The 26,888-nt window shown below is 34.4% G+C and overlaps 9 protein-coding genes across 16 annotated transcripts; 3 read left to right on the forward strand and 6 right to left on the reverse strand.

Annotated features, from left to right (window-relative positions):
• Positions 1–18: 18 nt before the first annotated feature.
• Positions 19–3,176, reverse strand: LOC119635024 (protein O-mannosyl-transferase TMTC4). Of its 2 annotated transcripts, XM_038029535.1 has the most exons (4): positions 2,534–2,795; positions 1,730–1,959; positions 929–1,664; positions 19–869 (listed from the first exon to the last, which is right to left on the reverse strand). In XM_038029535.1, exons 1-4 carry the CDS (start codon positions 2,697–2,699, stop codon positions 832–834), a joined length of 1,170 nt encoding a protein of 389 aa, XP_037885463.1. In that variant the 5' UTR covers positions 2,700–2,795; the 3' UTR covers positions 19–831. The 2 variants fall into 2 exon arrangements, with proteins under 2 accessions (XP_037885463.1, XP_037885462.1); XM_038029534.1 differs by having other exon boundaries at positions 1,730–3,176.
• A 293-nt stretch (positions 3,177–3,469) lies between these two features.
• Positions 3,470–4,315, forward strand: LOC119634552 (trafficking protein particle complex subunit 6b). Of its 2 annotated transcripts, XM_038028782.1 has the most exons (4): positions 3,470–3,782; positions 3,851–4,031; positions 4,086–4,114; positions 4,173–4,315. In XM_038028782.1, exons 1-4 carry the CDS (start codon positions 3,717–3,719, stop codon positions 4,296–4,298), a joined length of 402 nt encoding a protein of 133 aa, XP_037884710.1. In that variant the 5' UTR covers positions 3,470–3,716; the 3' UTR covers positions 4,299–4,315. The 2 variants fall into 2 exon arrangements, with proteins under 2 accessions (XP_037884710.1, XP_037884709.1); XM_038028781.1 differs by having other exon boundaries at positions 3,471–3,782; positions 3,851–4,114.
• Positions 4,316–4,428: 113 nt separating this feature from the next.
• Positions 4,429–5,385, reverse strand: LOC119634551. Its single transcript, XM_038028780.1, has 2 exons — positions 4,915–5,385; positions 4,429–4,843 (listed from the first exon to the last, which is right to left on the reverse strand). The coding sequence occupies exons 1-2, from the start codon at positions 5,168–5,170 to the stop codon at positions 4,446–4,448; spliced, it is 654 nt and encodes a 217-aa protein (XP_037884708.1). The 5' UTR covers positions 5,171–5,385; the 3' UTR covers positions 4,429–4,445.
• A 91-nt stretch (positions 5,386–5,476) lies between these two features.
• On the reverse strand, positions 5,477–7,848 carry LOC119634548 (zinc finger protein 568). 3 transcript variants are annotated; one of them, XM_038028776.1, is made up of 4 exons: positions 6,950–7,848; positions 6,596–6,899; positions 6,351–6,515; positions 5,477–6,283 (listed from the first exon to the last, which is right to left on the reverse strand). In XM_038028776.1, exons 1-4 carry the CDS (start codon positions 7,340–7,342, stop codon positions 5,685–5,687), a joined length of 1,461 nt encoding a protein of 486 aa, XP_037884704.1. In that variant the 5' UTR covers positions 7,343–7,848; the 3' UTR covers positions 5,477–5,684. The 3 variants fall into 3 exon arrangements, with proteins under 3 accessions (XP_037884704.1, XP_037884706.1, XP_037884705.1); XM_038028778.1 differs by having other exon boundaries at positions 6,596–6,844; positions 6,950–7,042; XM_038028777.1 differs by having other exon boundaries at positions 6,596–6,862; positions 6,950–7,042.
• An 89-nt stretch (positions 7,849–7,937) lies between these two features.
• Positions 7,938–10,152, forward strand: LOC119634549 (guanine deaminase). The gene is made up of 8 exons (XM_038028779.1): positions 7,938–8,110; positions 8,203–8,460; positions 8,519–8,673; positions 8,739–8,910; positions 8,981–9,082; positions 9,172–9,337; positions 9,550–9,735; positions 9,809–10,152. The coding sequence occupies exons 1-8, from the start codon at positions 7,943–7,945 to the stop codon at positions 10,045–10,047; spliced, it is 1,446 nt and encodes a 481-aa protein (XP_037884707.1). The 5' UTR covers positions 7,938–7,942; the 3' UTR covers positions 10,048–10,152.
• A 261-nt stretch (positions 10,153–10,413) lies between these two features.
• On the reverse strand, positions 10,414–15,762 carry LOC119634547 (cyclin-G-associated kinase). The gene is made up of 11 exons (XM_038028775.1): positions 15,471–15,762; positions 14,863–15,099; positions 14,636–14,766; positions 14,453–14,578; positions 14,160–14,385; positions 13,459–14,099; positions 12,618–13,401; positions 11,992–12,551; positions 11,376–11,933; positions 11,155–11,316; positions 10,414–10,752 (listed from the first exon to the last, which is right to left on the reverse strand). The coding sequence occupies exons 1-11, from the start codon at positions 15,670–15,672 to the stop codon at positions 10,645–10,647; spliced, it is 3,735 nt and encodes a 1,244-aa protein (XP_037884703.1). The 5' UTR covers positions 15,673–15,762; the 3' UTR covers positions 10,414–10,644.
• A 376-nt stretch (positions 15,763–16,138) lies between these two features.
• LOC119634716 (twinfilin) lies at positions 16,139–17,705 on the forward strand. Of its 3 annotated transcripts, none has more exons than XM_038029043.1 (4): positions 16,139–16,291; positions 16,356–16,433; positions 16,499–17,274; positions 17,365–17,456. In XM_038029043.1, the coding sequence occupies exons 1-4, from the start codon at positions 16,267–16,269 to the stop codon at positions 17,386–17,388; spliced, it is 903 nt and encodes a 300-aa protein (XP_037884971.1). In that variant the 5' UTR covers positions 16,139–16,266; the 3' UTR covers positions 17,389–17,456. The 3 variants fall into 3 exon arrangements, with proteins under 3 accessions (XP_037884971.1, XP_037884970.1, XP_037884969.1); XM_038029041.1 differs by having other exon boundaries at positions 16,267–16,291; positions 17,361–17,705; XM_038029042.1 differs by lacking the exon at positions 16,356–16,433 and having other exon boundaries at positions 17,361–17,705.
• Positions 17,706–17,773: 68 nt separating this feature from the next.
• On the reverse strand, positions 17,774–19,275 carry LOC119634717 (RPII140-upstream gene protein). Of its 2 annotated transcripts, XM_038029045.1 has the most exons (7): positions 19,078–19,275; positions 18,860–19,012; positions 18,626–18,791; positions 18,472–18,560; positions 18,303–18,412; positions 18,054–18,214; positions 17,774–17,992 (listed from the first exon to the last, which is right to left on the reverse strand). In XM_038029045.1, the coding sequence occupies exons 2-7, from the start codon at positions 18,973–18,975 to the stop codon at positions 17,900–17,902; spliced, it is 735 nt and encodes a 244-aa protein (XP_037884973.1). In that variant the 5' UTR covers positions 18,976–19,012; positions 19,078–19,275; the 3' UTR covers positions 17,774–17,899. The 2 variants fall into 2 exon arrangements, with proteins under 2 accessions (XP_037884973.1, XP_037884972.1); XM_038029044.1 differs by lacking the exon at positions 19,078–19,275 and having other exon boundaries at positions 18,860–19,071.
• Positions 19,276–19,677: 402 nt separating this feature from the next.
• On the reverse strand, positions 19,678–24,083 carry LOC119634732 (DNA-directed RNA polymerase II subunit RPB2). The gene is made up of 5 exons (XM_038029067.1): positions 23,823–24,083; positions 23,435–23,658; positions 22,222–23,382; positions 21,378–22,161; positions 19,678–21,321 (listed from the first exon to the last, which is right to left on the reverse strand). The coding sequence occupies exons 1-5, from the start codon at positions 23,842–23,844 to the stop codon at positions 19,982–19,984; spliced, it is 3,531 nt and encodes a 1,176-aa protein (XP_037884995.1). The 5' UTR covers positions 23,845–24,083; the 3' UTR covers positions 19,678–19,981.
• Between the last annotated feature and the right edge of the window lie 2,805 nt (positions 24,084–26,888).

Genomic DNA, 26,888 nt, shown 5'->3' on the forward strand with positions numbered 1-26,888 from the left:
TCTACTGATATGTGATTATAAATGAACTACCCTGTCATTTCATACCAACTAATATGCTAACATACGCTAAAAATAAATCTGTACGTGCGTTCACAATTGATTAAACGAAAAATTTGCTTAACTGGATTTCTTTCATATCAATAAACTTTGATGCTAGCTTGCCTGACAATAGAATACGGCATATAAAACCCGAAAACGACGCAAATCATAATTATCGGGTATTACGCTATTTTTTTGCCTATGAGAAAACACCTGCGTTGACTTTTTGCATTGAGATATTAGATGTATGTAGGTGCTGCGCCAATCGCTTAACCAAATGAACCAGAAATGGATGAATTAATAAATATACAACCGTGCAACAATTCAAACAAAAGTCGATGCCATTTCCATTGATACAAGATCGTATACTAATTTTGAGTAAGATATTATCATGAAAGATATTTTTTTTCTGAGTGTGTCCAGATGTTATGCAATCCATTAAGTTCCAATTAGAAGTAGACGATCCGCAAATATCGAAAAATCAAGCATTCGATCTTTAGACCGATGGTTCAACCACTTCAAAAATTGTGATTTCGAAGGTTTAGAGCTTTAAGCTACTTGCAGAAAATCTTAAGTATTGCCTGCAAGTAATGATTATAAACTTAAATTACACTATAGCGAAGCCTTTTTATCCACAAAATGCTTTTAATACTACCTCACCGCATTAAACCAATTAAAGACGAACTATTCGTAAAATGTGAACGAATTCTTTCGCCTTTTAAAATGTTGAAATAAATAAATCGGAGAACGGTCAAATTCTGCTAAATTGCTTAGTTTCAAAAGTTGTATTGTTCAAAGATCAATATTTAGGTGTGTTACAAGAACTTTGCCTAAGGAGTTGTTTAACTTTAATTATCTCCTGTCTAGGATAGTTTGCTTATTAACTTACTTAAATTTTCCTTAGCGGTGATTGCTTTTCTGGAATCAGAACTTATAGCACGCCTATATTGTGCTATTGCCAACGGTAATTTGTTCCAACGATGATATAGCACGCCTAAGTTAGTATGGCATAAGTAATTAGACGGTTCTTGAACAATAATCAATTTATATAAAGTTTCCGCCTCCTCATAACGAGCCAGTTTACCCAAAACATTAGCGCGCACCAAAAGTATGGCAGAATTATTGCGATGTAATTTTAAAGCCTCTTCAGATACATTTAAAGCCTCTTCAAATAGAGATAAACTATCTAGAAGTGTAAGTATATTAGTCCATGCCTTAGCAAGTTGAGGTTTCAGTAGAACTGCTTGTTTCCAATATGATAACGCCTTATTATATTGCTTTCCTTCGACGTACATATTACCAATATTGTAAAAGCAATTGGCATAGTTCGGCCGATAAAATAGAGCTTTTTGATAACTAACCAACGCTTTCTCGTGATGACGTGCGGTTGCTTGCACTATTCCTAAATTCATCCAGGCTGTAGCAAAATTTGGAGCAACTTCGACAGCCTTCTGTAAATATTTCTCCGCGGAATTTAAATTACCAATCTCACGGTATAAATTTCCAAGATTCATAAGTGCGGCCTCGTATCGAGGGTAGAGCTTAATTGCTTCATGATAATGATAAAAAGCTTTAGAGTAGTTTTTAGTATCACTCTGAGCTAAACGGGCAATATTGTAATGAACCTAAAAATTGTAGAAGGAATGTTTTAAACATATTTTCAACCAACTAATATTTAATATTAATATACCTTAGCATTATTCGGGCAAACTGTCAAAGCTGAAGCAAATAGTGTTTCTTCCTTTAACCATTCGACGGCTCTCTCCCTACAACGAAGGATGTGGGAAATCATAAGCATCGCTAAGCAAATTTTAAGAGTGTTCTTCAAAATCCTTAACTGGGCTACTCTAAGTAATTTAAGGTAGCCAATTGCAACGCCAAAACTGAAACCCATTGAAGGCACATATAAAACACGTTCCGCTATAACAAAACCAACTTTTAGTATACCTGCAGCAGGAAGATAGGGTACAACACATAAACTGAGGGAAAAGGTTATCAAAAAATTTTCTCGATGATTCCTTACAGCATAGAAAAGGAACATGTACAAAGTAAGGACTGGTAACAGGCGTATATCCCGAATGCTTTTTACTAGTGGTATACATTCAAACGCCCAGTCGAAGCTTAACTGTGAAGGTTCTAGAAGAATGTAAATGTTCTTTGCGTAGAGATAATTTTGTGACAGTGTACGTGTTTTTAAGCTATCAGCGTGGGCTATTGGATTATCAGCTTGTTGAAAATGTGGAGTCTCGAAGTTATTCAACCAAAAGCGCCAGGTAATTAGTAAAATCATGCAAATAATATATATAAGAGATCTGGAATTTAAAAGCTTTTTACACTGCTGAAGCACTGTCAACTTAAACCATTGTCTTCTTGTATATTCCAGAGCAATACAGGCTAAAGGTATGCATACCGAAGTTTCTTTAAAAAGCACACCCACCGAGCTTAACATCAATATAGTTAAAGAGCATAAATATTTCTTATAGTAGTAATTTACCGTGATCATCATTGAAATTAGGTAAATGAGCGCAAACATTAGATCTGCGCGTGATACTATTCCACTGACTGCTTCTACATGAACTGGATGTACAGCAAATAATGACGCGGTTAATAAGGACACTCGACGGTAACTTCCAAACTCCAACCACACTAACAGTCGCCATAACAATAGAGTGTTTACAATATGCAAACCAAGATTTAAACGCTTCATGTTCCAACCAAAATTGAATTCGTAATGAAACATTAATGTAGTCAGAGGACGATAAGATTTATGCGAATTATTATTTGCTAATGGCGTCCCCCAAAAATCGTTATAAAAGATGGCGGTATAATTTGTGGGCAATTGCGTTACTGCATGATTTTCCACTATAGCCACTCTATCGTCAAATACAAAACTCCCATCCAAAGCGTGACCATAACACAGAATAGATAAAGCGATTAAATACAATGTTGTAATTGATTTAGTTAGAATATTATTGTCGTAATATTTAAAATTAATGAGCATTCCACGTGTTAACGACATTATTTATATTCGATTATATTTTTTCTTTTTTTTATGTAAGTGAGCAACGAATCAAGCCTGTAAATAAGATATTTACATCTGGTAAACGCAATGAAACACAAAATCTTCTTAGGAACTTCAGTTTGGTAACCGCAATAGAGACGATTGTTTATATTTATGAATAGACGCCATGAAATAAAAAAACCATATGTTCAGAAAATACTACGATTTGTGTCTAATTAAAATAAAGTTCATGAGTGTAATCACGTGGGTGAAATTTAGCTTTCGCTTTTGTATTCAGCAGTTTTTTGCCGGACAGCTGAATGTAACAGCGAAAGTCAATCTTTTCTTACGTGATTACCCTCCTGATTAAAGTAGGTGATTAGTTAATGAACTTTTTTAAAAACAAAAAAATAATAAAAGTTTAACTAAAGTTTATTTTTCAAAGTTATGCTAAATCAAAAATTGTGTAAGGATTTTATAAAATCTGGGAAGCAATCACTTAGCTGAAAGTTAGCTTTCAGTGTTGTTGTATTCAGCTGTTTGGCAATAATTTTTCATACGTGATTACCGCTCTTGTCTCACTTTTTTTTTAAAAGTTATCTGTTTATTTGTTGCGATTCCATGTTTTTGCTGATAAAAAATTATAGTCTCGTATTACATAAATTTACTTCGAAGGATGACGGAAGAAATTGTTTTCGATTGTTTACATGCGGAAATTATTAACTATTGCTTGGACGATAAGGTTTCTCTTTCTTGATACACTATTCTTTATTAAACTTAAGTAAAAAACAAAGGAAATAACATTTCTAGGAAAATGATTTTTCAACCTTGGAATATATTGGTTTTACCACGGGCTATCGCTTAATTGAAAGACTTACCCGAGACGTAAATCGTTTTAAAGATGAATTGGAGACTATAAAATTTATATGCACTGATTTTTGGACATTGATTTATAAGAAACAAGTGGACAATTTAAGAACCAACAATCAAGGCATGTATGTAGTGCAAGATAAAGCATTCAGATTTTTAACCCGCATATCACCAGGTTCTAAACAATTACAACACGCGCCAAAGGTAAATTTTAAAAAACAAAGTCTGAAATATAAGTTTTAATGATGCGTTGGAAGTTCAGTTTGTAGCTTTTACTTGCGGATTAGTGAGGGGCGCACTTAGTAATCTGGGAATTACCAGTACAGTAACAGCAGAAGTGCAATCTATACCGGCATGCCGTTTTCACATTGAAGTTAATCGCAACTGAGATGGAAGCTAAAATTATTTTTCTTATAAATATAAAAATTATAAAATTAAGGAAATCAATCGAGTAAGAAATGAAATGAAAGCCTTTTGTTTGAAGGACTTCGCAATTTTTGTGTCTAAGATTTGAATCAAAAATTTTATTAGTAATTTATATTCTTTCATATAAGGCTAAAATATCACATTCATTTAGATGTAGGCTTTCTCTTAATTGCCATTCTTTTGCTGATTCTATTTCAAACTCGGGTTGCAGGGGCATTGGGTCACTGTGCACATTTACTTTTTCTGAAGGTCCTATAAGAATAATCCATTTGCCTTTATATATGCTAATGTAGTACAAAAACGCTTTTCGGTTGTTAAAGTAGCAAAAGAGTAAAGCGAAATTCCAGTTACGAAGATTACAACAATTTTGAAGGAATTTCTGTGCATCTTCCAACTGCGTAGGCACACTTAAGATATCATCTGCATAATTTAATTTAATGAAGGATTTGACAGCATATTGACTTTGCCACCAATTGCGATCAATTTCTAAACCGTAAACAAAAATGTCTTTAAAAAACAAAAAAAAAAAAAAATACATTAAACAAGCAAAGAGATGCGTCTATTAATGTAGCACGTACCCAAACTTTCTGTAAGCAGCCATTCTAATAGACCACTACCGCAGCCGATGCTTAAAATAACTTTAATATCGAACTTTCCTAACAAATATTTTAAATTTTCCAAATATTTCTCTGTAGGCCAAGTCCATAACAGTTTTCTTTTTGAATTTAATTCTAGGCCATCTCCATATTTTAAAACTTGACGCCAATTTTTGGTTTCTTCTTGTGTTAAATAATAAATTTCCTTGTAAAGATCTAATGTTAATACGGTTGACATGACGTCTAGTCTTCAAAGTCTAGTGTTCGAGTGAGTAGAATATTATGAAAAGCGTTCAAATATAAAGATCGTCTTCCGCTATTGAATTTGGCGTGACGTTTATTGATCTGTAGATCTACAAATGTAGTGCTTGTGCTCATTGACAAGTAACAGGTGCTGGTTTTTTAAACAGCGGATGGCACATAGCCAATTTGAAATATTTTAAATTAGTCTAACATCTTGGTTGCAAATGCACTTTATTTACATTCCTTTTCGAAATCGATAATGAAACTTGTACAGGAAAACCTTGACAATTAATTTTTTTTTTTTTTTTTTGATGTTGAGTTTGAATGGACTAAGTAACTCAATGAAAAATGCGGCTTATATGTCCAGGTAATAGTATGTGGTGATTATTTGCAATACATATATGTATTCAATTTTAAGATTAAGAAAAAATTAAAAGCATTAAATGTTGAAGCCAAAATAATAACACTTCAGCATTAATATGAATTGCAAAGATTCTTAGCTGTTCAAATTAAAATTCTGTTAATTCATAGTTATATTTAAAATTTTTGCGCCAGTGCAATGGTTTACGTTTCTCTTCAACTGGTTGGTGGTTCACAACTCCGTCAGACGTGGCAGGTAAACTATTTTGGCTTTCTGACGGCATATAAGATCCTTTGTTGTCGTTGTTGCTCTCGCCATCTTCCAATATACGGCGATACAATTCAATATTAAATAGCTTTTTGGGCGTCTTATGTCTATATTCGTATTGCTCTACTATCGTTTGCAAATGACTTTCACCATTTCTTTCATTAGATACTTTAATATTTTCAGCCTTTCTCAATTCGCACGTATATGGTATCCTAACTGGTTCAACATTGCCTATACATTTTATAACGCTACTATTTTCTATGGTTTTGGGTGATTGAGTTTCTTTCCCTTTATGAAATTCTTCGTTGCTTGTTCCGTTTGCTTCGCAATTTTCGTGTATAGCAATGACTGGATGTAATTTAATGATTTCAATACTTTGGTCAACAGTGCAATTGCTATGAAAGACTCTAACATGCCGTAACATGTTATCTTTCCGTAAAATTGTTGTGTCACAATGTATGCAGCGATATTTCAAGGAATCTTAATAAACAATTTTACAAAAATTACTTTATAAAAAAAAATCATAAACCAGCACGTTCATTCATACTTTGATGTTGTTTGTTATGCCTTCGAAATGAAGCCAAGTCGGTAAAATTTCTCCAACATCTTGAGCATTGGTACATCACAATTTTACTATGCCGTTTGAAATGGGATTTTAATGACGAATTACGAGGGAACCCTTTTCCGCACACAGTGCAACAATATCTTTTCGCTTTTTATATATATGTATATAATATTGTATTTAATAGTGCAGTACATTGCATTGAATATAAATAAAAAAAATTGACTTACTTTGGTGTGTAAGTAGATGCTGTTGCAGCATTGATTTGGAAGCATAACTTTTATCGCATTGACTGCAACCATGCACTAGGATTTTATTATGTTTTGCTGCTACATGCGTCGCTAGGGAAGCCTTACTGCGATAGTTTATTCCGCAATGCAAGCAGGTTATACTTTGCATTTTCTCGTCATGAATTTTCTCGTGTTTCCTTAAAATCAAGCGATTGCCAAATACTTTAGAGCATTGGGAACAACGCCATTCTGTAGACGTATGAGATTCTAAGTGATATTTTAAATGAGAGATCTTAGCAAATACCTGAAAAAATTGGTATAAAAAAAGAATTTAATTTGATTAAGTCAACAAACCTTTTGACATTTTTCACATTTATGCAATTTTTGCTGTTCTTCTGTATTACAACTCAAATGATAATACTTTTGGGATCTGCTATTAAATACTTTATTACATTCAGTGCACCGATATCTAGTGGTTCCGGCTTCTGTCACTTTCTCAATGTGAGTGAATAATTCGGTCTTCTTGTTTTTCTTGACATTATTTTGAATGTCCTTTCCAGACAACACTACAGTGGACGTTAATGGTTCTTTATGACTTTGGCCAAGTGCAGCACACTGTTGGCAATGATTTTCCTCCTGTATGAAACAGTGTCGGCATTTTTGGTGACTGCAACTGTCCGTGATTATACGATTTCGCTGTGTATGTTTTGCACCACACTGGCCACAACTTTTTTCCTTTGAATTCATTAATTATTTAATGGTCTGTGATTGCATTGGTAAGTGAATATGTATTTGCTTGCAAACAAAAGGAGAAAACAGCTGCTTTTATTGGTTACCCATGCAATATCGCCGATTGTTTTAGAAAATGTTTCTCGTTGAGACGCAAAAGTCAATAGTTTAAATAAATGCACTAGGTATTAATAATGTTAGAAATGTATTAACATAGCAGAAAAGATAGCATTAAAACCAAACCAAATTTTTGTTTCTTGGTTGGCGAACCAGGGTCGCCACAGACTACACAATCTGCCCTGTCTTCGCTGTCAAATTATACCTTACACTATTTATTTTGTTTTATTCACCTATTTATTCAATTGTTTACACATTTTTATAGTCTACATATGGTGTACGGAGAAGCGGTGTAGGGTACTTTTGCGCAATTATTTACTCTTTCGTTATAAGCTGGCTTAAATAGAATATATTTTGTAACCGAATCTTGTATCTTATATCCATGAATAAATAAATATACGCGAAAAAAAAATGTTAATCTTAGCGTAAAAATTTCCTTTATTTACATTAGCCAACAGTCTATCGTATTAAACACGCCACGATTCATGAATAGCTAATACAATGTTATATGCGATCAGTAATAAAGTTGTGTGCGTATCGCTTGCACTATATTTTCCGTTATCTATAAAAATGGCGAAAGTCTTCATTGGACAAATAATTCATACTAAATCATTTGACGATTTTATTTTATATACAAAGGGTTTTGTAGTTGTCGAAGCCAATGGTCAGGTAAAATTGTCTATTGCGGTTATTACGAAAGATTAACAATTATTTGTAATTCCCTAAGTATGGCTTTATAAAATTTCATAATCTATTTAAAGATCGTTGCAGTGGGTGATGACTTCAATCGATATTCATCAACCAATGCTTTTCCAACCAACATTGAATTTATAAATTTGACTAAAGAAGAATTTTTAATGCCTGGTTTAGTGGATTGCCATATCCATGCTCCTCAAATGGCTCAGATTGGTTTAGGCTTAGATATGCCTTTGTTGGACTGGTTAAATTTGTATACTTTTCCCTTAGAAGCCAAATTTTCTGATAATGGTTTTGCAGCTAAAGTATATAAGAAAGTAGTGGTAAATAATTACTCTAACACACTATATTTTTACAAATATGAGCCTTTCTCCCACACAGGAAGACACAATTAAAAATGGTACAACTTTGGCCTGCTATTTTGGCACCAACCATAGAATGGCCACTTTAATTTTGGCCAAAGAGGCATTAAAACAAGGGCAAAGAGCTTTCGTGGGTAAAGTATGCTCAGACTGCAATATTCCAGACTTTTATGTGTATGTTTTTGAATATACTATAATCATTTTCAAAATGCCTTGACCTCGCACATATTTAAATTTAGAGAAACTACCGATGCATCATTAGAATCTACCAAGATATTTGTTGACGATATTAATAAATTAGGCAGCAGTTTAATTCGTCCTATTATAACACCTCGTTTTGCCTTAAGCTGCTCAAAAGAGCTTATGATTGGCTTAGGAGATATGGCCAAAAAATATAATTTACATATACAGGTAGCAATTAACAAACGCAATGAGACGTTACCTGTTATCATTAAATATAACTTTTATATGTCTCTTGCAGAGTCATATCAGCGAAAACCTGTTAGAAATTGAACATGTTAAAAAGTCGTTTTCAACATCATACGCCGAAGCGTATGACTGTGCAGGATTATTAACTGACAAGGTATGGAAATTATCCGCATAGTTTGTGTACTTGAGCAGCTTTTTAAAAAACAATAAAAAAAATTTCTTAACATTCTCTACGCTGCTTAGACCATTTTAGCCCACGGCGTTCACCTAGAGGATGAAGAAATGGGTTTATTACAAAAGAGGGGCACTTCTATAGCTCATTGTCCGGCTTCCAACACAATGTTGCGTTCCGGTCTTTGCGATGTGAAACGTCTAATTAACCAGGGCATTAAAGTGGGCTTGGGAACAGGTAAAAAATATCACCAATTCATTGACTATAAATTCTTTTTTTTTCTTACATTGAAATCTGAGCCGTTTGAGCTTGGAACAAAATTGAAAATTATTTTTGAATATACAAATTCTTGGAAGATAAAATAAAATTTCAATACCCTTATCCACGTTTTTAGTGCGTAGGTGTAAATTGTCTCAAATTCTTGAATTCTCTTACCTTTTTTTTGTTAGACGTATCCGGTGGTAATTCCCCGTCTTTACAGGATGCAATTTTGCGTACAATAGATGTGTCTCATCATTTGGAATTTATCAAAAAGCAAGAAATCAAAGGAACTGGCAAAATAACGAATGCTGTGGGTGATAATACCAAATACGAGCCAATTGATTTTAAACAAGCTATATATCTGGCAACTTTAGGTGAATAGAATATCACTTTTCTTGACGCATTGTGATGGGTTACCATTAATGTCTTGAAACTAAATTATGCCAGGTGGAGCCGCTGCTTTAGCAATGGGTGAAATCACCGGTAATTTCGTTGTCGGTAAACAATTTGATGCTTTACTTATTGATACCAGCAAAGAGCCGTTGCATAATTTCGGTTGTTATAGTGATGATTACGAGAAGAAACCAGATGAACTTAAACTATTAGAAATGGTGCAAAAATTCATTTACGTTGGAGACGATCGCAACATACAGAGAGTTTACGTTGCCGGCAAGCAAATAAAGTGACTCTTAATATTTTGATTACTTTATGTACGTGAATATACATGTATAAATACAATACTTTCAAAACTTAATTGTTTTTAAGATTTAAAATAAGAAATAAAAAGAATTTCATACGTTAGGCAATTATAAAATAAGAAACAGCTATTTACATACGCAATAAAAAATTCCCTTAACTATGAGATAAAAGAAATAGTGGAATGATGTGCATATAAAATGATTTTCATAAGTATTTCAAACATTTTGAATTATTCAGATGAACAATTTCAAAGTTGAGTTCCGATAATATATGTACGGTGTCCTTCTAGTTTCTGTGGAGTAAATGCAATGTTTAAAGTGTTTCATGATCTTTGGGATAGGAAATGAATGTGATGCCATAGATATATATTCTCTACGTATACTCAACTTAAACACTAAAAAAATTTAAGTAAATCATTTTAAAGTTTTGTAAAATTTAGAATCAGAAAATTTTGTAGTATAATACATGCAGGCAGAAATCGCTTCTGTTGAAATTGTGAAAAGTATTTCTTGCACAATTTAAAACTCAACAAAAAACCTTAGATAACGATGGTACGCCAAACTTAAATTACAAAAAGTTATTAATTAATTGAACATATGCTGTTGAGTGGTATCATCCTCAAAATCAGTCCAAGCATTATTCAGTTCCATAAATATCAACTTAGCGATTTCTTCGTTGTCGGTGCCATTATGCTGCAATTATACATCATATAAATTTTTAAATATATTTAATAATTATAATTATCAACATATAATTAATAAAATGATTTTTCATTATGAGCTGGAGTAGAATAAGTTCCTGAAGAGAGTGTTAACATTGATAACAAGTCCAATTTGCACACAGCACCAATTTTTATATGCATTTTTCTGTTTGTTAAAACTTCATTCGTTCTCTGCTAAATATTTTTATTTTTTACGAGGTTTGGATTTAATTAACAATTCAAAATTCTAATGAATCGCTGGTATTTTCAGCCACACTTTAAAATTCAAAATCTTTCCCTATTAATATGTTCAACAACGTCGAACTCGTATAGTTCTTATTGAAAATCTCAAATTTATCCATATAGATAATTTATTTTTAAAATATATACTGACCTTGTCTGGATGCACTGCTAAACAAGCTTTTCTATAAGCCTTCTTTACATCGGAAGCAGATATTAATTGAGACATTTCACATTTGGTCCATTTTGCATCCGTCCACAGAATTGTATGCATCGAACATAGTAAGGCTCGAATATTGTTCTTTTTGCCATCGGTCTGCAAAATCATTTGTTATACTATACAAAAATACAACTGAGTGATTTTCATACTCATACCCATTCCATAATTTTAAGCTTTTTTGGGTCCATATCCTTAACGGTTTCATCTTTGCGCATTTCATTAATCGAACGAGGACCTGCATTTATTTTGCTTGTAAATTTATAGCCTTGTTCACCCAAAATGTCAGCAAATATATCAGAGTTTTTAGTTGATGATGATGTGTTCGTATTTTGATTTTGATTTGATTTGCTTGCTTCAAAATGTGAACGGCTATAATCTGGTCGTATTGAGGACGACGAAATATTAGAAGTGTTGTTAGGCGCAGTAGTGGTAGAGCTAGTAATTGAAGTCGGTACATTAAGCGGTATACCGAAAGCGTTGGACGTTTTCATATGATGTGGTGAAGTCGAGGTGGATGTTTGAGCTGTCGGTGCTCGTATATTGCCGGTACAAACAGGAGCTATGTTATGCGTTGGACTGGGAAAGTGCGTGCTAAACGGACTGTTTCCTACTGGAGTGTGACCGGTAGATTTACCACCACTTAAAGTGTTAGGATTGAAATTTATATTCAAACCCGAAGCCAAGTTAGCGATATCAGCAAAAGGATCTTTAGACTGATGAAAATGATGATTTTAAATACAACGTAAAATTTTTTTCATAGCATAAACATACCTGTGGGGATGTTTCTTTCTGTGTAGTAACGGTTGGAATTGTTGGAATTGGTGCGGAATTCAGAGCAGTAGGTGTAATATTAGAAATATTTTTTCCAGCTTGTGCGTTGGATGGCGAAGTGGCAAACGCATTAAAATTCAAATTGAATGAAGTTGCTGTGTTAGAATTTAGCGGTCCGAAAATATCATCGAGATCAGCTGCCGATTTCGGTTGAGAATTATTCTCCAAAATATCAGGTATTGATGCTGTGCCTATTCCCGAAGAATCATCATCACCAAAAGCTCCTAATAAATCAAAACTCGCATCCGTTGAAGGCATAACAGTGGCTTGGGGATCCTGTGGTTCTTGATGCGAATTTATTGTTGGCTGATTTAAATTAAGCAAATCAATAGGCGGTGTAGGCTCCGATGGGACAATTAGTATCTCATGATTAACAGCAGTAATATCTGGTAGTACCAAAGGAGAGGAAGACCGTTTTTCTTTCAGTGCTAATGAAGATTGCGGTCGACTTGAAATAGATTTCAACATTGTAGATGAAGTCTGCGATGTCGGCTTAGTTACTTTAAAAAAGATATGAAACGATTAAAGCCCTTGTACCCAAAAATGCATCAAGAAGGTAAACTCACCGAAATTGTCTACCATTTCCTCATATTCCAACTGATTGCTGAATAAGTTCAAGGCATTTCTACGAGGTTTTGTCGGCCACCACGGCGGATTTCTGCTTGGAGGCGTTTCAACATCTGTGACCGTTAAGGAGAGTGATACTGTGAAACTAGATGCTATGCATTCTGCATCAGCTAAATCATCTAAATCTTGATTATAAAATGTCATCAAAGTTTCCGGTTCCGGTATGAAACCAGTATGCAATTGAAATTGACAAATTTTTACTCCCTGAGGACGAACCATTCCTTTTCGAGCATGGAAGAGTATAATAGTTAGATCACCGCTCACGTGCAGATTAATAGGCATAGTAATTTTCCCAGGTCCCGCCATGTACAAACGTATTTTTTCATAGTCCTGCATGGTAGTCAATAATAGACGGTCATTATTGTGCACCTCCATGTATAGACGGCAGCCATCACGTGCTTTAGTCATACGAGGCACTGGTTGACAACTTAATGACACCAAATTCAATAGTTTAAAATGAGGTAATAATGGTGTAGGTCGCAATAAATCTCCCAAATAGTAAAGAAAACGGAATTCAGAGGGCTTTAAATTAACTGGGTGGCGTTTAACAGCGAAAACTTGTACAGCGTCTTCTGGTTCTGATATAAGATCAGAGTACATAAGCAAAGCACAAACCAAGGTAGCGGCAGTGCAACCAGCATTATCAGCCGTTTGTATAATAACTAGAGATTTTGGATCTGCGGATAAAAACCCATACATGTCTTCGGCTACTGAAAACAAACCCTGCGAAAGAGTTAACGATAAAAATTAGAAACATTCCTGTTACTTTTACAAGCTCACTTCCAAACTAGGTGCTCTAGCTTGAGGGCAACCGTAAATAGTACCAGCTTCTACAGTGCGAACAGGAGGCGGTAAGCGTGGGCAAGCTCTGGGACCAAAATTATAAACGCTAACCTTCTGAAGAGGAAAACGACTTTCAATCGAGAGACGAACATCCTCAATATTATTGGTTTTGTAGGCTGATTCCAATCCTTCAGATGGACAAGGCATAACTAAAACACGCGAAGTTATATAGCTAATATCCAGGTCAGTACGAGCTATAGTTTGTTGCATTGTCTGCATAACTTTCGACGAAGTGTCTTTGAGATTTCTAAGAAAATTGCCAGCACCTCCACGCAAAGAAGAAAATAAACTTCCGTTTGCGTGTGAAGAGGACGAACTGTTTGAAGAAGCTTCACCTTGTGGTTGCTGTGAACTGTGATAGGGATTGTCGTAAAAGGTAGATGTGCTCTTATTTTGAATTTGTTGTGGATGAGAAGCCGCTACATTGCAAACTGCGTGGACCGGTGTTGTAACAACAGGTTTACCATTCAAATCGATAGGACCACGTAGCGACCAGCTTTTAGTCTCTGCAATACTCGCCAAACGTTCCATTATAAGAGAAATATCAAAGCGCTGGGCGGGATTAACTGTTAAACAACCTTTAAGAGATGCTTTAATTAAAAATTTACGTTTCTTAGACATCTTATCATTACATGTACCTTTAATAATCTCATGATAACAATTATATCTCGAGTCTGTGGGCACCATAAAATTTCCATTCACTATACGTAATTTCGCTGAGTCTTCAAAAGGATGTTTTTGAAAGCATAAAACATACAAAACACAACCTAATGACCAAACGTCCATCTTTAGGCCCACCTCATAGTTAGACCATGTGTCCAACATTTCAGGAGCGCGGTACATAGGCGTGGTTACGCTGGTTAACTTAAGGTTGAGTTTGTCGAATAGAATATTATTCAGTTTTAAAAGAAATTAAATTTTTATAATTCACCTGGTCTTCTAAAGTGTTGCGCTGTTGTGCATTCCAATCTAAAGTAGGCGAATATATAGTTCGCGTGGAAGAACCGAAGTCGCACAATTTCAATTGTTTGTCATCACCCAGCAAAAAGTTTTCAATCTAAATTAAATATAATCCAGAATTAGTGATGGATTTTTTAACTGATGTATTATTTACTTTTATATCTCTGTGCACAATTGGTGGTGTCTGCGAATGCATATGAGCTACTGCTCGTGCAGCTTGGTAAAATATCCTAAGCACCACAGATGGTTCCAACGTGGCAGACAAGCAGTCAGTTAACGAACCACCTTAATATTACACCAAGCAATATGTATATATATGTATATATATATATATGCAGAATGATGCATTATTTAATTTTTTATCAAGAGATTTCTTCTTACCTTTGCACAACTCCATTAATAACAAATATTCCGCCCTTTGTTGAGGACTTGTAGTCTTATCTACAAAGGTGGCCGCAATAAACGTCACAATGTTTGGATGCCCAGATAATTGTTTATGGGTGTTGATTTCATCTATAATTGACTGACATGCTCGTTTATCTGCACCAATCAGTCTTTTAAGGGCGTATTCTTTGCCCGTCTGGACATCAAGAGCAACGTAAACAAATGCAAAACCACCTACAAATAATTGAAGGGAAGTAAATTTGTATAATAATAAAATTGAAAAAACTTGTTTACAATAAGTCAAAATTTTCTATGACATCCTATTTGCAAAAATAAAGAGAAGAAAGATTACTACAATATACGCATTCGCATGTAAAGAGGTATATGTGTTAATAATGAATATAGTTAAATTTGAAGTTCTTTCTTTCTTATCTAAACTGATGTGATTGCAATTTGGACATCGCAACTAAGCTGCTATTTATTCCTAATTATTGATTTTTTTATTCTAACGCAACACCCACATGTAGTATCATACAGCTATTGATTTTTTGCAATCAATATTACCAAAAAACTTTTTGTTTTTAATAAAGCATTAAATGTCTAACCTTCTGCTATAACGCGTTTTATGAGCAGTTTGTGACCAGCTATTTCGACCAATTGACCACAAAAGTCATTATCTTGCGTACTGTTGTTGGCGTAAAAGTTGGCATTTGTTGAAGCACCAGAAGTTGTTGAGCCATTGTTGGCACTGCTAACATTTGCATTTGTGTTGAAGTAAACCATAGCGGATTTGAAAAATTCACTCATCTCGTTTTTACTTTAGCGGTAATATAACAATTTATTTAAATATCTTTCACGAACTCTTCCTTCTGCAAATTTAAATAAAGCTAAATGAACTTTTGCACTCCTGAAAAAAAGAAATAAATAAAGTTATGGAATAAAGACTTTTTTTATAAGAGACGTGCCACCTGGTAACACTGCAACAGCTGTTTTTTAAACAGAAATCCATCGAAATATAAAGAATGGTCTTTAGCAATAAATTATCATACTTGGGATTTTTAATTGTCGATGTTATTTCTTCTGCCCTATTCTTATAAATAAAAACTTATGAATATAAATATTTTTTTTTTTTGTGGTTTTGTGCATTGCTCTTATAAATAGTTTTATAATTAATCCTTCCTTATAGACTTAGGTTGGTTTAAAATAAGACAGCTCTTTTTTGATCACCCTGTATTAGTAAATATAGTAAATATTATTGGCATCGCAGGTATTGTGATATATATATGTGTAAGTGGAATGAGAAAGATTGTAATATATACACAAAGCACAAAAAATCTACAAAAGTTTTGGAAATTTAAACTATAACTTAAACAATCATAATCTAAGTACAATTAAAAAACCATGTCGCATCAAACTGGTATTAAACGTAAGATTAGCAAAAGTTATGGAAAGAAATAAAAAATGTACAATTGCACTTTTTTACTTGACAGCTAATGAAAAATTATTGAAAATTTTTGGAAAAGCAAAAAATGGCAAATTGCGTGTCATTAAAATATCTATAGAAAATGGTGCGATATATATTTTTTTGAACATATATTTTTCACAAAAGTTTTTATTTTTGGTATTGTTGTAGAAGAGTTATGTTGTTCAGCTACTGCTGAAGTTAAAAAAGATGTGGAACGCGATTTCGATAAACTTGTTGCTCCAATTATTGAAGATGATGTACCATGTTACATTTTATATAGATTGGATACTAAAATATCTGTAGGATATGCTTGGTTAATGTTAAGTTGGGTACCAGACATATCTTCAATACGCCAAAAAATGGTTTATGCTTCCACCAAGGCCACTCTAAAAACTGAATTCGGTACGGCTTACATTATCGAAGAAATTCACGCCACCACTAAAGACGAAACAACGTGGGAAGGTTACCAGCGCCATAAGAATGCATTTGCCGCTCCTGCTCCTTTAACTAGTCGTGAAGAAGAGTTGGTTGAACTACGAAAGACTGAGATTAACACTGAAATTAACACCGACTCTAAACATCAGACTTTGGGAGGATTAGCTTGCCCATTAACACCAGCTGCTGAAAAAGCAATTGAAGATCTTCTAAATGGAACGTATGATTATCTGCAATTTTGTATTGATTTGGAAGCCGAAGAAATACAAGTTAGCCAAGCTGCTGCAATTGGCATATGTGATTTGCCAAAGCAGATACCCGAAGAACATGCCAGATATCATTTATATTTATTCAAGCACACTTATGATGGTGATTATTTGGAATCATTCGTTTTTATATATTCGATGCCAGGGTACACGTGCTCAGTGAGGGAGCGCATGATGTACTCGAGCTGCAAAGCGCCCTTTCTTGAAAAACTTCAAGCTTTTGGCGTCGAAATAGTTAAAAAGGTAGGCGAGAGTGTGAATTAGAAAAATTTAGACAAATGATATAGAAATGTATTTATACACCTTGTAATAATTGATATTTTATTCAGCTAGAAATTGATAATGGTTCTGAACTAACCACTGATTTTCTTCAAGATGAATTGCATCCTAAAAAAATTCTTCACCGTCCCGCTTTTGCCAAACCTAAAGGACCACCGAATCGTGGAGCGAAACGTATAACAAAAACTCAGGAATTATCTTAAGATCATTGTGACAACGGAGATATTAACATATTTCGGAAACTCCTCCTTTTTTTCAGTTTGGAACTAGTAATATTTTTTTTGCTGCTATAAGGCAGATATGCTTTTTTCAGCTTCAAAAATATTTATTTTTTTAAGTATTCTATCAATTAGCGTTTTTTTGTGCGGTTGGGCACAGTGTGACTTTTTAATGCTAACCTAAATTGAAAATTAAAGAAAAAAAGTGTTATGCAGAATAAATTTTAATCCAAAAATCTACTTCGAAATTTTCGTTATAGTGGCGATTCAAAGAAATAGGTAAAACGACATTCTAGCAATTAAAGCAAAACTTTTTATTTTTCTTTCGACTATTATGCCTTGAAGTGAATCCGTGGTTTTAATCGGAGAGTTCATTCAACACTTTCTAAAGTAATTTTATCACCTACTTTCGAATCGTGCGCTTTTACAAGATCCGGCGTCGGTTCTTCCTTCTCCTCTGCCATCTTTATACAATAAGGAAAACATAAAGATTGTCAGTGTAAAAATATTAATGAAAAAATTTACTTTATAAGCTTCCACAACAGCTTCGTCGCGGTATTCTTTCCATTTGTACTGCCAATAGCGCACCTCTTCCATAGTAGTACCAGACATGGACATAAGTAGTAACGAAGCAACACCACCTAAGCTTCCCAGTGCACCACCAATAATACCGCCGGCTACCATGCCTTTTAACGGATAACGCATAAGTTAGTATATATATATATATAGATATACGCCTTTGTAAGGCAAGAGCTAAGCTTCTTCTTATGATACCTTTTAAGCCCATGTTAACTTTATATAAGGCGCCAGAAATTAAACCCGCTGTTAAGTACTCATACAAAGAAGATTTCCCTCTGTATACCGAAATCATGGTTACAATGCCGCTGAAATGGATATGTTTTGAAGTTGTCATTTCCATTCAATATCTTTCAACTTTACTTACCAATAGGAGGTTGTGAAGAGTGCTACTCGCCAACCCCATTTGAAGCCTCCTTTAGCAAAACTGACGGTGAATTCGTTTTGTAATTTTCTCTGAGAAAGGGTGATAATGATATAATGATGAATTGTCAGAAGTTTTAGTTAATTGAATATTCTACCTTAGCATCAAGATGTGATTTAAATGCTGTAGCTTGATTATTTTCCATGAAATTCATATATGCGGCACGTGATTGTACTATGCCGCCGTAAATGGCTCCGACTAAAAATCCAAGGAATCCTGCTTGATACACTGAATTAAGTTCAGCTGAAATGGTTCCAAATTCACTAAAATTTTGATTTGATGGTTACTTATTTGTTTTGTTTAAGATATTTTGTCAAAAAGGTAAAGTTACTCAATTTTAAATATATCTTTAACTCTATCATATCCGCTTTCGTTAGATGGTGGCCGTTCTATAAACGATTTATAAGTTTTGGTATTTTTAGAGACGGCGTCATCATCTACTTCCATTGGCAATACTCCAATCCATAATAATCTTCTGATAGGTCTTAAAAAAGCCATTTTATAAGTGGTAACTAAACTGACAAAGAAAAAATTTGGTTTTGTACTCACCAATGAAGGACAGGGGTGCATTCATATTGTTAAAACGTTTGCGACATTCAGAAGGAAGGTAAATGGTGGATAATGGTGGTCCTCCCAGCCCTGTAATATCTGTGAGATTCTTCCGCTCTCAAAAATGAAGAGCTCGATGTTAAATTTGCCAGAAATATTACAAGTTCTTGCACGTAAGCTTGCGTTGAAAATTGACTGAATTAGTCAAAGGACAGACCTATAGTGCAATATGAATTAAGAACATTACTGCTTTCTAGACTTTTGCTTATCACATATATGCTATGATTGACGCATGACAAGTTTCCAAGTTCTAAAGACGAAAGATATCAGCTATGCCCTTCAAATCATTTAGTGTTCTTTTAAGATTAAGATGGAGGGTAAAAAAGTACCGGTCACAACCGAGTACATTTTTTTACTTCTTTTTTCTGTATTCGCAGATAATCAGCTGTTATGCGATGCTTATTCCTACGCCTTATTTTAAATGGGGATTTCTGTTAAATATACGAAGTGATTGGTATTTCTGATAAAAATTATAGTTTTTTAAAGCATTGAAACCAAATGACGGTGTGTTAATAAAGCGAGTGTCTTTAGAACATATTTAAAGAAAGGTGTGCAACAAAAAAAATTTGTTACAAAAGGATACTTTATTTTATAATCATAAAACAATACTTTTGAAGAGCTGAAAAGTTCACTTAAGCCACTATCAAGCGTAAGATTAATTTATTTGCAATAAGGTTTGCTTTCACTGAACCGTAGTTGCCCTAGAACAATACGCATATTCATGCGAGACACCGTACGCTTCTAAACACTTTCTTAAGATTACTTAAACTTTTCGCCATCTTTGTAACTTATAATTAGATTTTTACCAAGACGCATTGCTCTGATTTAAAGCTGAAAAGTTCACTTAAACCACCATTAACCGTGGAGCAATGTTCATTGACATTAGTTCCTGGAATAGTAATTTTGCTGCATATGGTAGACGTACTTGGGATATTTGTGTCTTATTCTTACATCCTTTGCATTCAAAAGTGTTATTACGCAAATTTGCTATAGCAATTAATCCACAAAAATTGCAGATGTGCACACGGTAAGGATCAGATACTTCAAAGAGTCGTTCTCTAAGAAACTGTGCGGCGCCATGGGAAATTTGACAGTCACGCTCCATTTCACCGAAACGCAGACCTCCATCACGAGCTCTACCCTCCATAGGCTGCCTTACTAAAATCTGCAGAGGGCCGCGAGCTCGTGAGTGAATTTTATCGTCTACCATGTGTTTGAGACGCTGATAATAAGTCGGACCCAAGAACACTTGAGCATTAATTTTACGACCAGTATGGCCATTATACATCACTTCATTACCACGCAAATGGTAGCCATACTCTTGTAAGAAAGTGGAAATCTTTTGTACATTGACCGCATCATTGAAAGGCGTAGCATCACCAATTTCCCCTTTGTTAGATCCTAATTTACCTTGTAGGCATTCGATTAGATGTCCAATTGTCATACGTGAAGGTATGGCGTGTGGATTAATTATAATATCCGGAGAAAGACCTTCACACGTGAACGGCATATCCTCTTGACGATATTGGATACCACATGTACCCTTCTGACCATGGCGTGATGCAAATTTATCACCAATCTGTGGTATACGTACTGAACGTACGCGTATCTTGCAGAACTTATAACCTTCACTATTCAAGGTTAACATAACTTGGTCGACAATGCCTGTTTCAGAATTACGTAGGAACGTTGAAGCATCGCGTTTCGTAAATCTTTTAGTTGTGCCCTCTAATTCATCATCATTTTCTGGCAAAGTTATTGTCTTGCCAATAACAACATCATCACCTGATACACGTATACCGGGAGCAATGATGCCGTCTTCATCCAATTTATCGTAATGGGCATTGCGCATGCCCTGACAGGTTTGTCGGCTTGGTTTCTCAAAGCTTTCTTCTTGATCTCCAATACGTTTGTTTTCAGCATCTTTATAAGAACGATAAAATACGGAACGGAAGAATCCTCTTTCTACCGCAGAGGCGTTTAAGATAACGGAATCCTCTTGATTGTAGCCAGTGTAACATAAAATAGCCACAATTGAATTAATGCCTGCTGGTAGTTCTCTAAAACGTAAATATTCCATAGAGCGTGTGGTAACCAAAGGTTTCATCGGATAGTACAACACGTGGGCTAAAGTGTCCATCCGGACATGAAAATTGGTTATGTAAACACCCATAGCCTGTTTACCTATTAAAAATTAAATTAAAACAACATATGTTTAAACTTTTGAAATTTTAAGTTACCCATAGCACTTTGATACGTATTACGAGGACTTTGATTATGATCTGGGAAGGGAATGATCGATGCACATACACCCAATATCATAGCTGGATGGATTTCACAATGTGTATACGTAGTGCAGTAGGCATAATCTTTATCCTGTTTCAAGTCATATGGTGACATGGCTATCATTACTGTTTCTTCCTCTAAAGTGTCGATATATTCCACAACACCAGAAGCTACCAAAACTTGCCAACTGTAATTGTTATAGTCACGCTCTTTTAACATTTCCACATGAGACTTTTTCAACAATAAGCAACCATTCTCAACAATTAGTAGAGGTCTACATATACGACCGGCATCTGTGTAAATTCGAATCTCACGATCACGTATATCTCGTATCATAGATACTTCGGAGACGATGATGTCCATTTGCCGTCTCAGTTTTCGTAATGTTGCCATTAGCTGTTCAGGATCACGATGAATACCTACCCAACAACCGTTCACAAATATTTTAGTTGCATCAGCTATGGCAGATGGAGCAATTTCTTCGAGATTCTCCATTGACCACTCTTCCAGGAACTCCAGAATGGGGGATGGTTGAGACCCTACTGATATATAGGCCATAAGAGCCAAATTTTTTACCAAACCCACAGCAGCCCCTTCAGGTGTTTCTGCAGGGCACAACATGCCCCATAAAGTGTTGTGTAATTGACGCGGTTTAGCAAGCTTGCCATCACGCCCAATGGGTGAGTTAACGCGTCTCAGGTGAGACAAAGTGGAGGCAAAGGTTAAACGGTTTAATACCTATATAGGAGAAAATAATTTCTTTTAAAATCACAAACTATGCACGAATTTGAAATCTACTTGTGATACTCCTGCTCTAGCTTGATGGGCCTTCTTTTGATCACCCCAGTTACCCGTGGCCAAAGAATATCGTAAACCATCGGTTATAATATTGGTTTTAATCGCCAGCTCAAGGTTAAAGTCCTTACCGCGATCAATAAATTTCTGTGTATACATTCGTACTTCTTTCATGAGATTTTTAAATAGCCCACGGAATAAGAAGGCCAACAATGGACCAGCTAAATCCAACCTTTTGTTGCCATAATGATCCCTGTCATCTAGTTCTCGACGTCCAAGAGAAGCTAAGAGCAAGCGATGTACCATGTAACCCAAGAAATAGGCTTTCTTCGTTTCGCAAAAGTCAGACACTCCTACGTGCGGTAACATTTCTTTTTGTAAAATTTCTTTTGCGTATTTAATACGCTTGTCCTTTGTGACACCCGGTCGTGCTCCTCGCGTGCCTATAAAATTTAATGCCACACTTTGTTCTTGTACAACGAAGGCTTCATCTAAAGAGGGCTTAACCATTTCCATCATTTCAGGATCGTCGAAGTCATAAATAATATGTTCTAGTATATCACGATCAGCTACAAACCCCAAAGCACGAAATACTATCATAATAGGAATTTCTTGTTTGATATACGGGAGAATTGCAATAATGCGTTGACCTATGGCAGATTTTTTAATGTTTTGCGAACCGCGAGCCATCATATTTACCCATAAAGTTGACGTCGGTCTGGAACTGTGCTCGAGACATGATCGTATTTCTGTTTTATATGCATATTTGCCGTCTTTCATGCTAAATACATATACAGTATTTGTAGCCATTTTTTCTTGAGCAATTAAAACTTTCTCAGAGCCATTGATAATAAAATAACCGCCAGGATCTAAAGGGCATTCATTTAACTCTGTTAAATCACGGTCCGTTAATTGCGACAGTAAACAATATGTGGAACGTAACATAATGGGAATTTTTCCTATAAAAGTTTTTTGATGTTGAGTTTCCACGGGAGCTTGTCCTTCGACGATTTTAGTCTTCGTAATGTCCACATATAAGGGGGCCGAATATGTTAAGTTACGTAAACGAGCTTCATTAGGCATCATGGGACTAGGAGAACCATCCTTTTCCCAATGAGTGGGTTTAGACAAATAAATTTGTTCGAATTTTAACAAGAAACGGGGCTGAAAAGAGAAAATTATATTTCTTTATTTACCATCCATGATTAAAATTTACCGGCGTTTCTATTTCTCCGGAAGTGTGTTGAGCCTCAGCTTGCAGATCAATGGCTGGAGAATCTTCAACAATGCGCTGCACAGACATTTGTATGAATTCATCAAAACTGTCTAGTTGTTGGCGCACCAGTCCCTTTTCGTCGAAATAAGCGTTTATAACAATCCAACATGCTTCCTGCCATAACTCATGAGATATTTCCTCGGCATTTTCTTCATCATAGATTTCTGAAAATACATATTTCGCGTTTTACGATTATAAAAAATATTATGTTATAAAATCTTTTTTTTTTGGATATTGAGTTAAGATGGACGAAGCTAACAAATTGCTTACATGTCCAGGCTTCTCTCAGAGAGAAAAATCTTTTTTGACCTTTATAGAATTTACTTACCTTCTTCATTGTCGTACATCATCTTATTTTTTGAGTGTCGAATCTATCTTCTTCTTCTGCCTCAGCAAATCAACAAACGAAAATTCACTGAGTTGTGCCCAATGTGAACACAGAGTTCTTTGTGTGAACCTTAGTAAAATAGGGGTCGGATTTAATTGGTTAAGTGCAGAATTTATATATCTTCTTGTAAATTTTTAGATAAAATCTGACGTTAAAGTTTAGGCAATCATTTTCAACAAAGCTACTCAGCTGTTTTTTTTGCTCGTGTTTACTAAATCAGAGATGTTATAGAATTTTAAAGCTTGCCCAATATTTTTTTAAGTTTCTTATATGGCATTTATTAATTTATATTAATCTACAATTTTGTTGTTAACACAATATTATTTCATAACAATAGCTGAAATCCGCAAATATTGCCACAATAAAAAAAAAATCAAAAACACCAGTCGTTAAAAAAATTTGGAAAATAAAAATATATTGAAGTGTCGTCAAAAAAATATAATTTAATGATGCAGTTCAACTTTTCAGCTCGGTACGATGATGAGCAATTTAGTGCAAAAGAGTAATTTGTGTAAGATGTATATTTGTAATACGAATATACTTGAGCGATAGTAGAATCCATTAGAGCCAGTTAAATGAAAAGATGTTCCAACGCTTTGTTCAAAATTCAAACTAGTAAAATTACACGGACTATATGTGTCTCTGTTATCGATAACAATAGTAACGCTGTCGATTAGCAGATCTTTGACCAATGGCTCTTACATTTTCATTATTTGTATGGTCTAAAATTCTGTTGACGTAACTTTCAGTGAAAGTATGCTATGCAGACATATGAATATATTTTGCATAATTAGAAAAGTTATATTTCTGGGAAACGTTTGGTGAATTTAAATTTTTTCAATATGATATAATTCATTAAACGAAAAAAGTCACATTTGATACTTACGTATAATTTTGTTTATAAGTATACCGTAGCACTTATCCTAATATAGTTTTACTTTGAAAACGGTTGACACAACGTAAGCTTTAAAAAAATGTCTTTCCATAAGATTAATACGAATGAAAGAGCAAGCTGCTCACTAACACCTGTTGTGGATAATAGGAACATCAAAGGTTTCTTAGAAATTCGAACTATTAAAATGTTGAGACATCTTGTCATCTAGTTATTTCCGATAGACCTTATATGTGTGTTTGTCTTACATACACTTTTTTAAAGAAGTTACTATAAATATTATGTTTGAATTGTGCTCATTGAATCATCACTTGCGTTGACACGCGTCCATTATCAATGGGCCTTTTAATAATTAAATTTACTATAGAAAATATTAAGGAGCACATTTAAAACATTAAATGTTAAAGATTGCTGTAAAAGTCAATGACCACAAAAAAAGAAAAAAAAAAGATTAAGTTAAAGGAAGTCCCATAACTGTAAAAATTCACCGAAATGAAAAAACAACGAAACTTGTACACATCGCAGTATTTGTTGGCATGTCGTGTTAAAAAAAGTAAGATGAATAACGACTTCCGCGTGTTATCGCCCACATAAACATCTGTTAAACTATTACTTTTCTCTATTGCAACGTACGGTTTCTGTGCTACTTTACGTACATAAAACACATACATTTATAGTTACAAATCCGATTCAAATGCAAAATATGTTTATGTCGCTTAGCCAGCCACTCTTCCGTAGCGATGTGGAAGCACTCGCAAATGCTGCTTTCTTTACTACTATAAATTCTGACTCATGCACATTTTGTAGGCGAGGAGATTGCTGGTTGAGTTGGTCTTATGAATCAATACACTCCTGTCTTCTTCAAAATACCTCAAGTAGGTAAACTGGATTAATTGCAAATTGTCGTTGCTGTTCTTGCTATATAATATGTAAAAGCAGAAGCACTTATGTATTCAAATTTGCTGAAGTGTAGGTGAAAAGTTTACGTTACTACTAATGCGTGTCGGAACGATAAAGTCGGAGAAACAAAATAGGACCGCGTGACATTGTTATCATACAGCGTTTGCATATAGGCCAAATAAGTGTAGGTTCTTTTATTCAGACAAGCATATATTAAGATTAAAATATCCAGATCTGAAATTGTTTCAGATCATTAACAATGGTTGGTGCGCTTGTCAACAGGGGGCATACATTTGTAAATTGGAACTATACAAGTAATCTAAGAGCAAACGATTAATCATTTCTAATTGGTTTTTTTGTGATTTATTGTAAATCCAGAAAAGGCGGATATGTATAACGATATGGTTAATTTGATGTTGATGATTATTAATCTTAGGCTGAGGAAAAATTTATATATTTTAGGGAATATTTAACACTTATGATTCCCAAAGACGCAGACAAAGTGACGAAATTAATATATTCTCACCGATCGTGAGAGGGAAAACACGGAACACATGAAACTATAATTATCTCAATTTAAAGGAAAAGCTCAAAACAATGTTTTATGTTTAATGGAAATCATTTGCATATTTCAAACAACTTAAAAAACAGCATACTGAAAATATGTGCCGTACATATACACCACACTTATAAATCTTTTGGTGAGTTCCACGTTCCCTATATAAAAATATTTGTTTGTGTTTCTGCACGTGTAAATAAGTGTATTAATTACTTCCTCGTATACATAAAAGATTGTTTAATCATGATACTCCTTCAAGACGTACATATTCATTTACATAGGTAGTTCGCATTTTCCATTTAATTAGGTTTAATAAAGACATCGAATGGGTCAATGCTTGCATATGCAAAAATGCGCCGAGAAATTAAAATAGTCTCTTCTTGTTTTTTAGAAAGGCAGACAACATTGGCATCGTCAGAAATATTAAGTTGTGCGCTTCTTCATCAAACGATATAAGTAACTCTTTGCCAACTGTATGACTGGCTGTATTGTAAAACAAAAGATTGAACAGAGAGCATTTATTTATTTATTTATTTACTTATTTATTTTAATTATACTACTTATACATAAAACTCAACTAAACAAATAACAGTCGAGTTCAATTGGCTCTTAATGCAAAACTTATATTAATTAATAATAAAACTTAGTATAAGTA

Source organism: Glossina fuscipes, unplaced genomic scaffold, assembly GCF_014805625.2.
Source record: "Glossina fuscipes isolate IAEA_lab_2018 unplaced genomic scaffold, Yale_Gfus_2 3, whole genome shotgun sequence".
In the NCBI taxonomy this organism is placed as follows: Eukaryota; Metazoa; Arthropoda; class Insecta; order Diptera; family Glossinidae; genus Glossina; species Glossina fuscipes.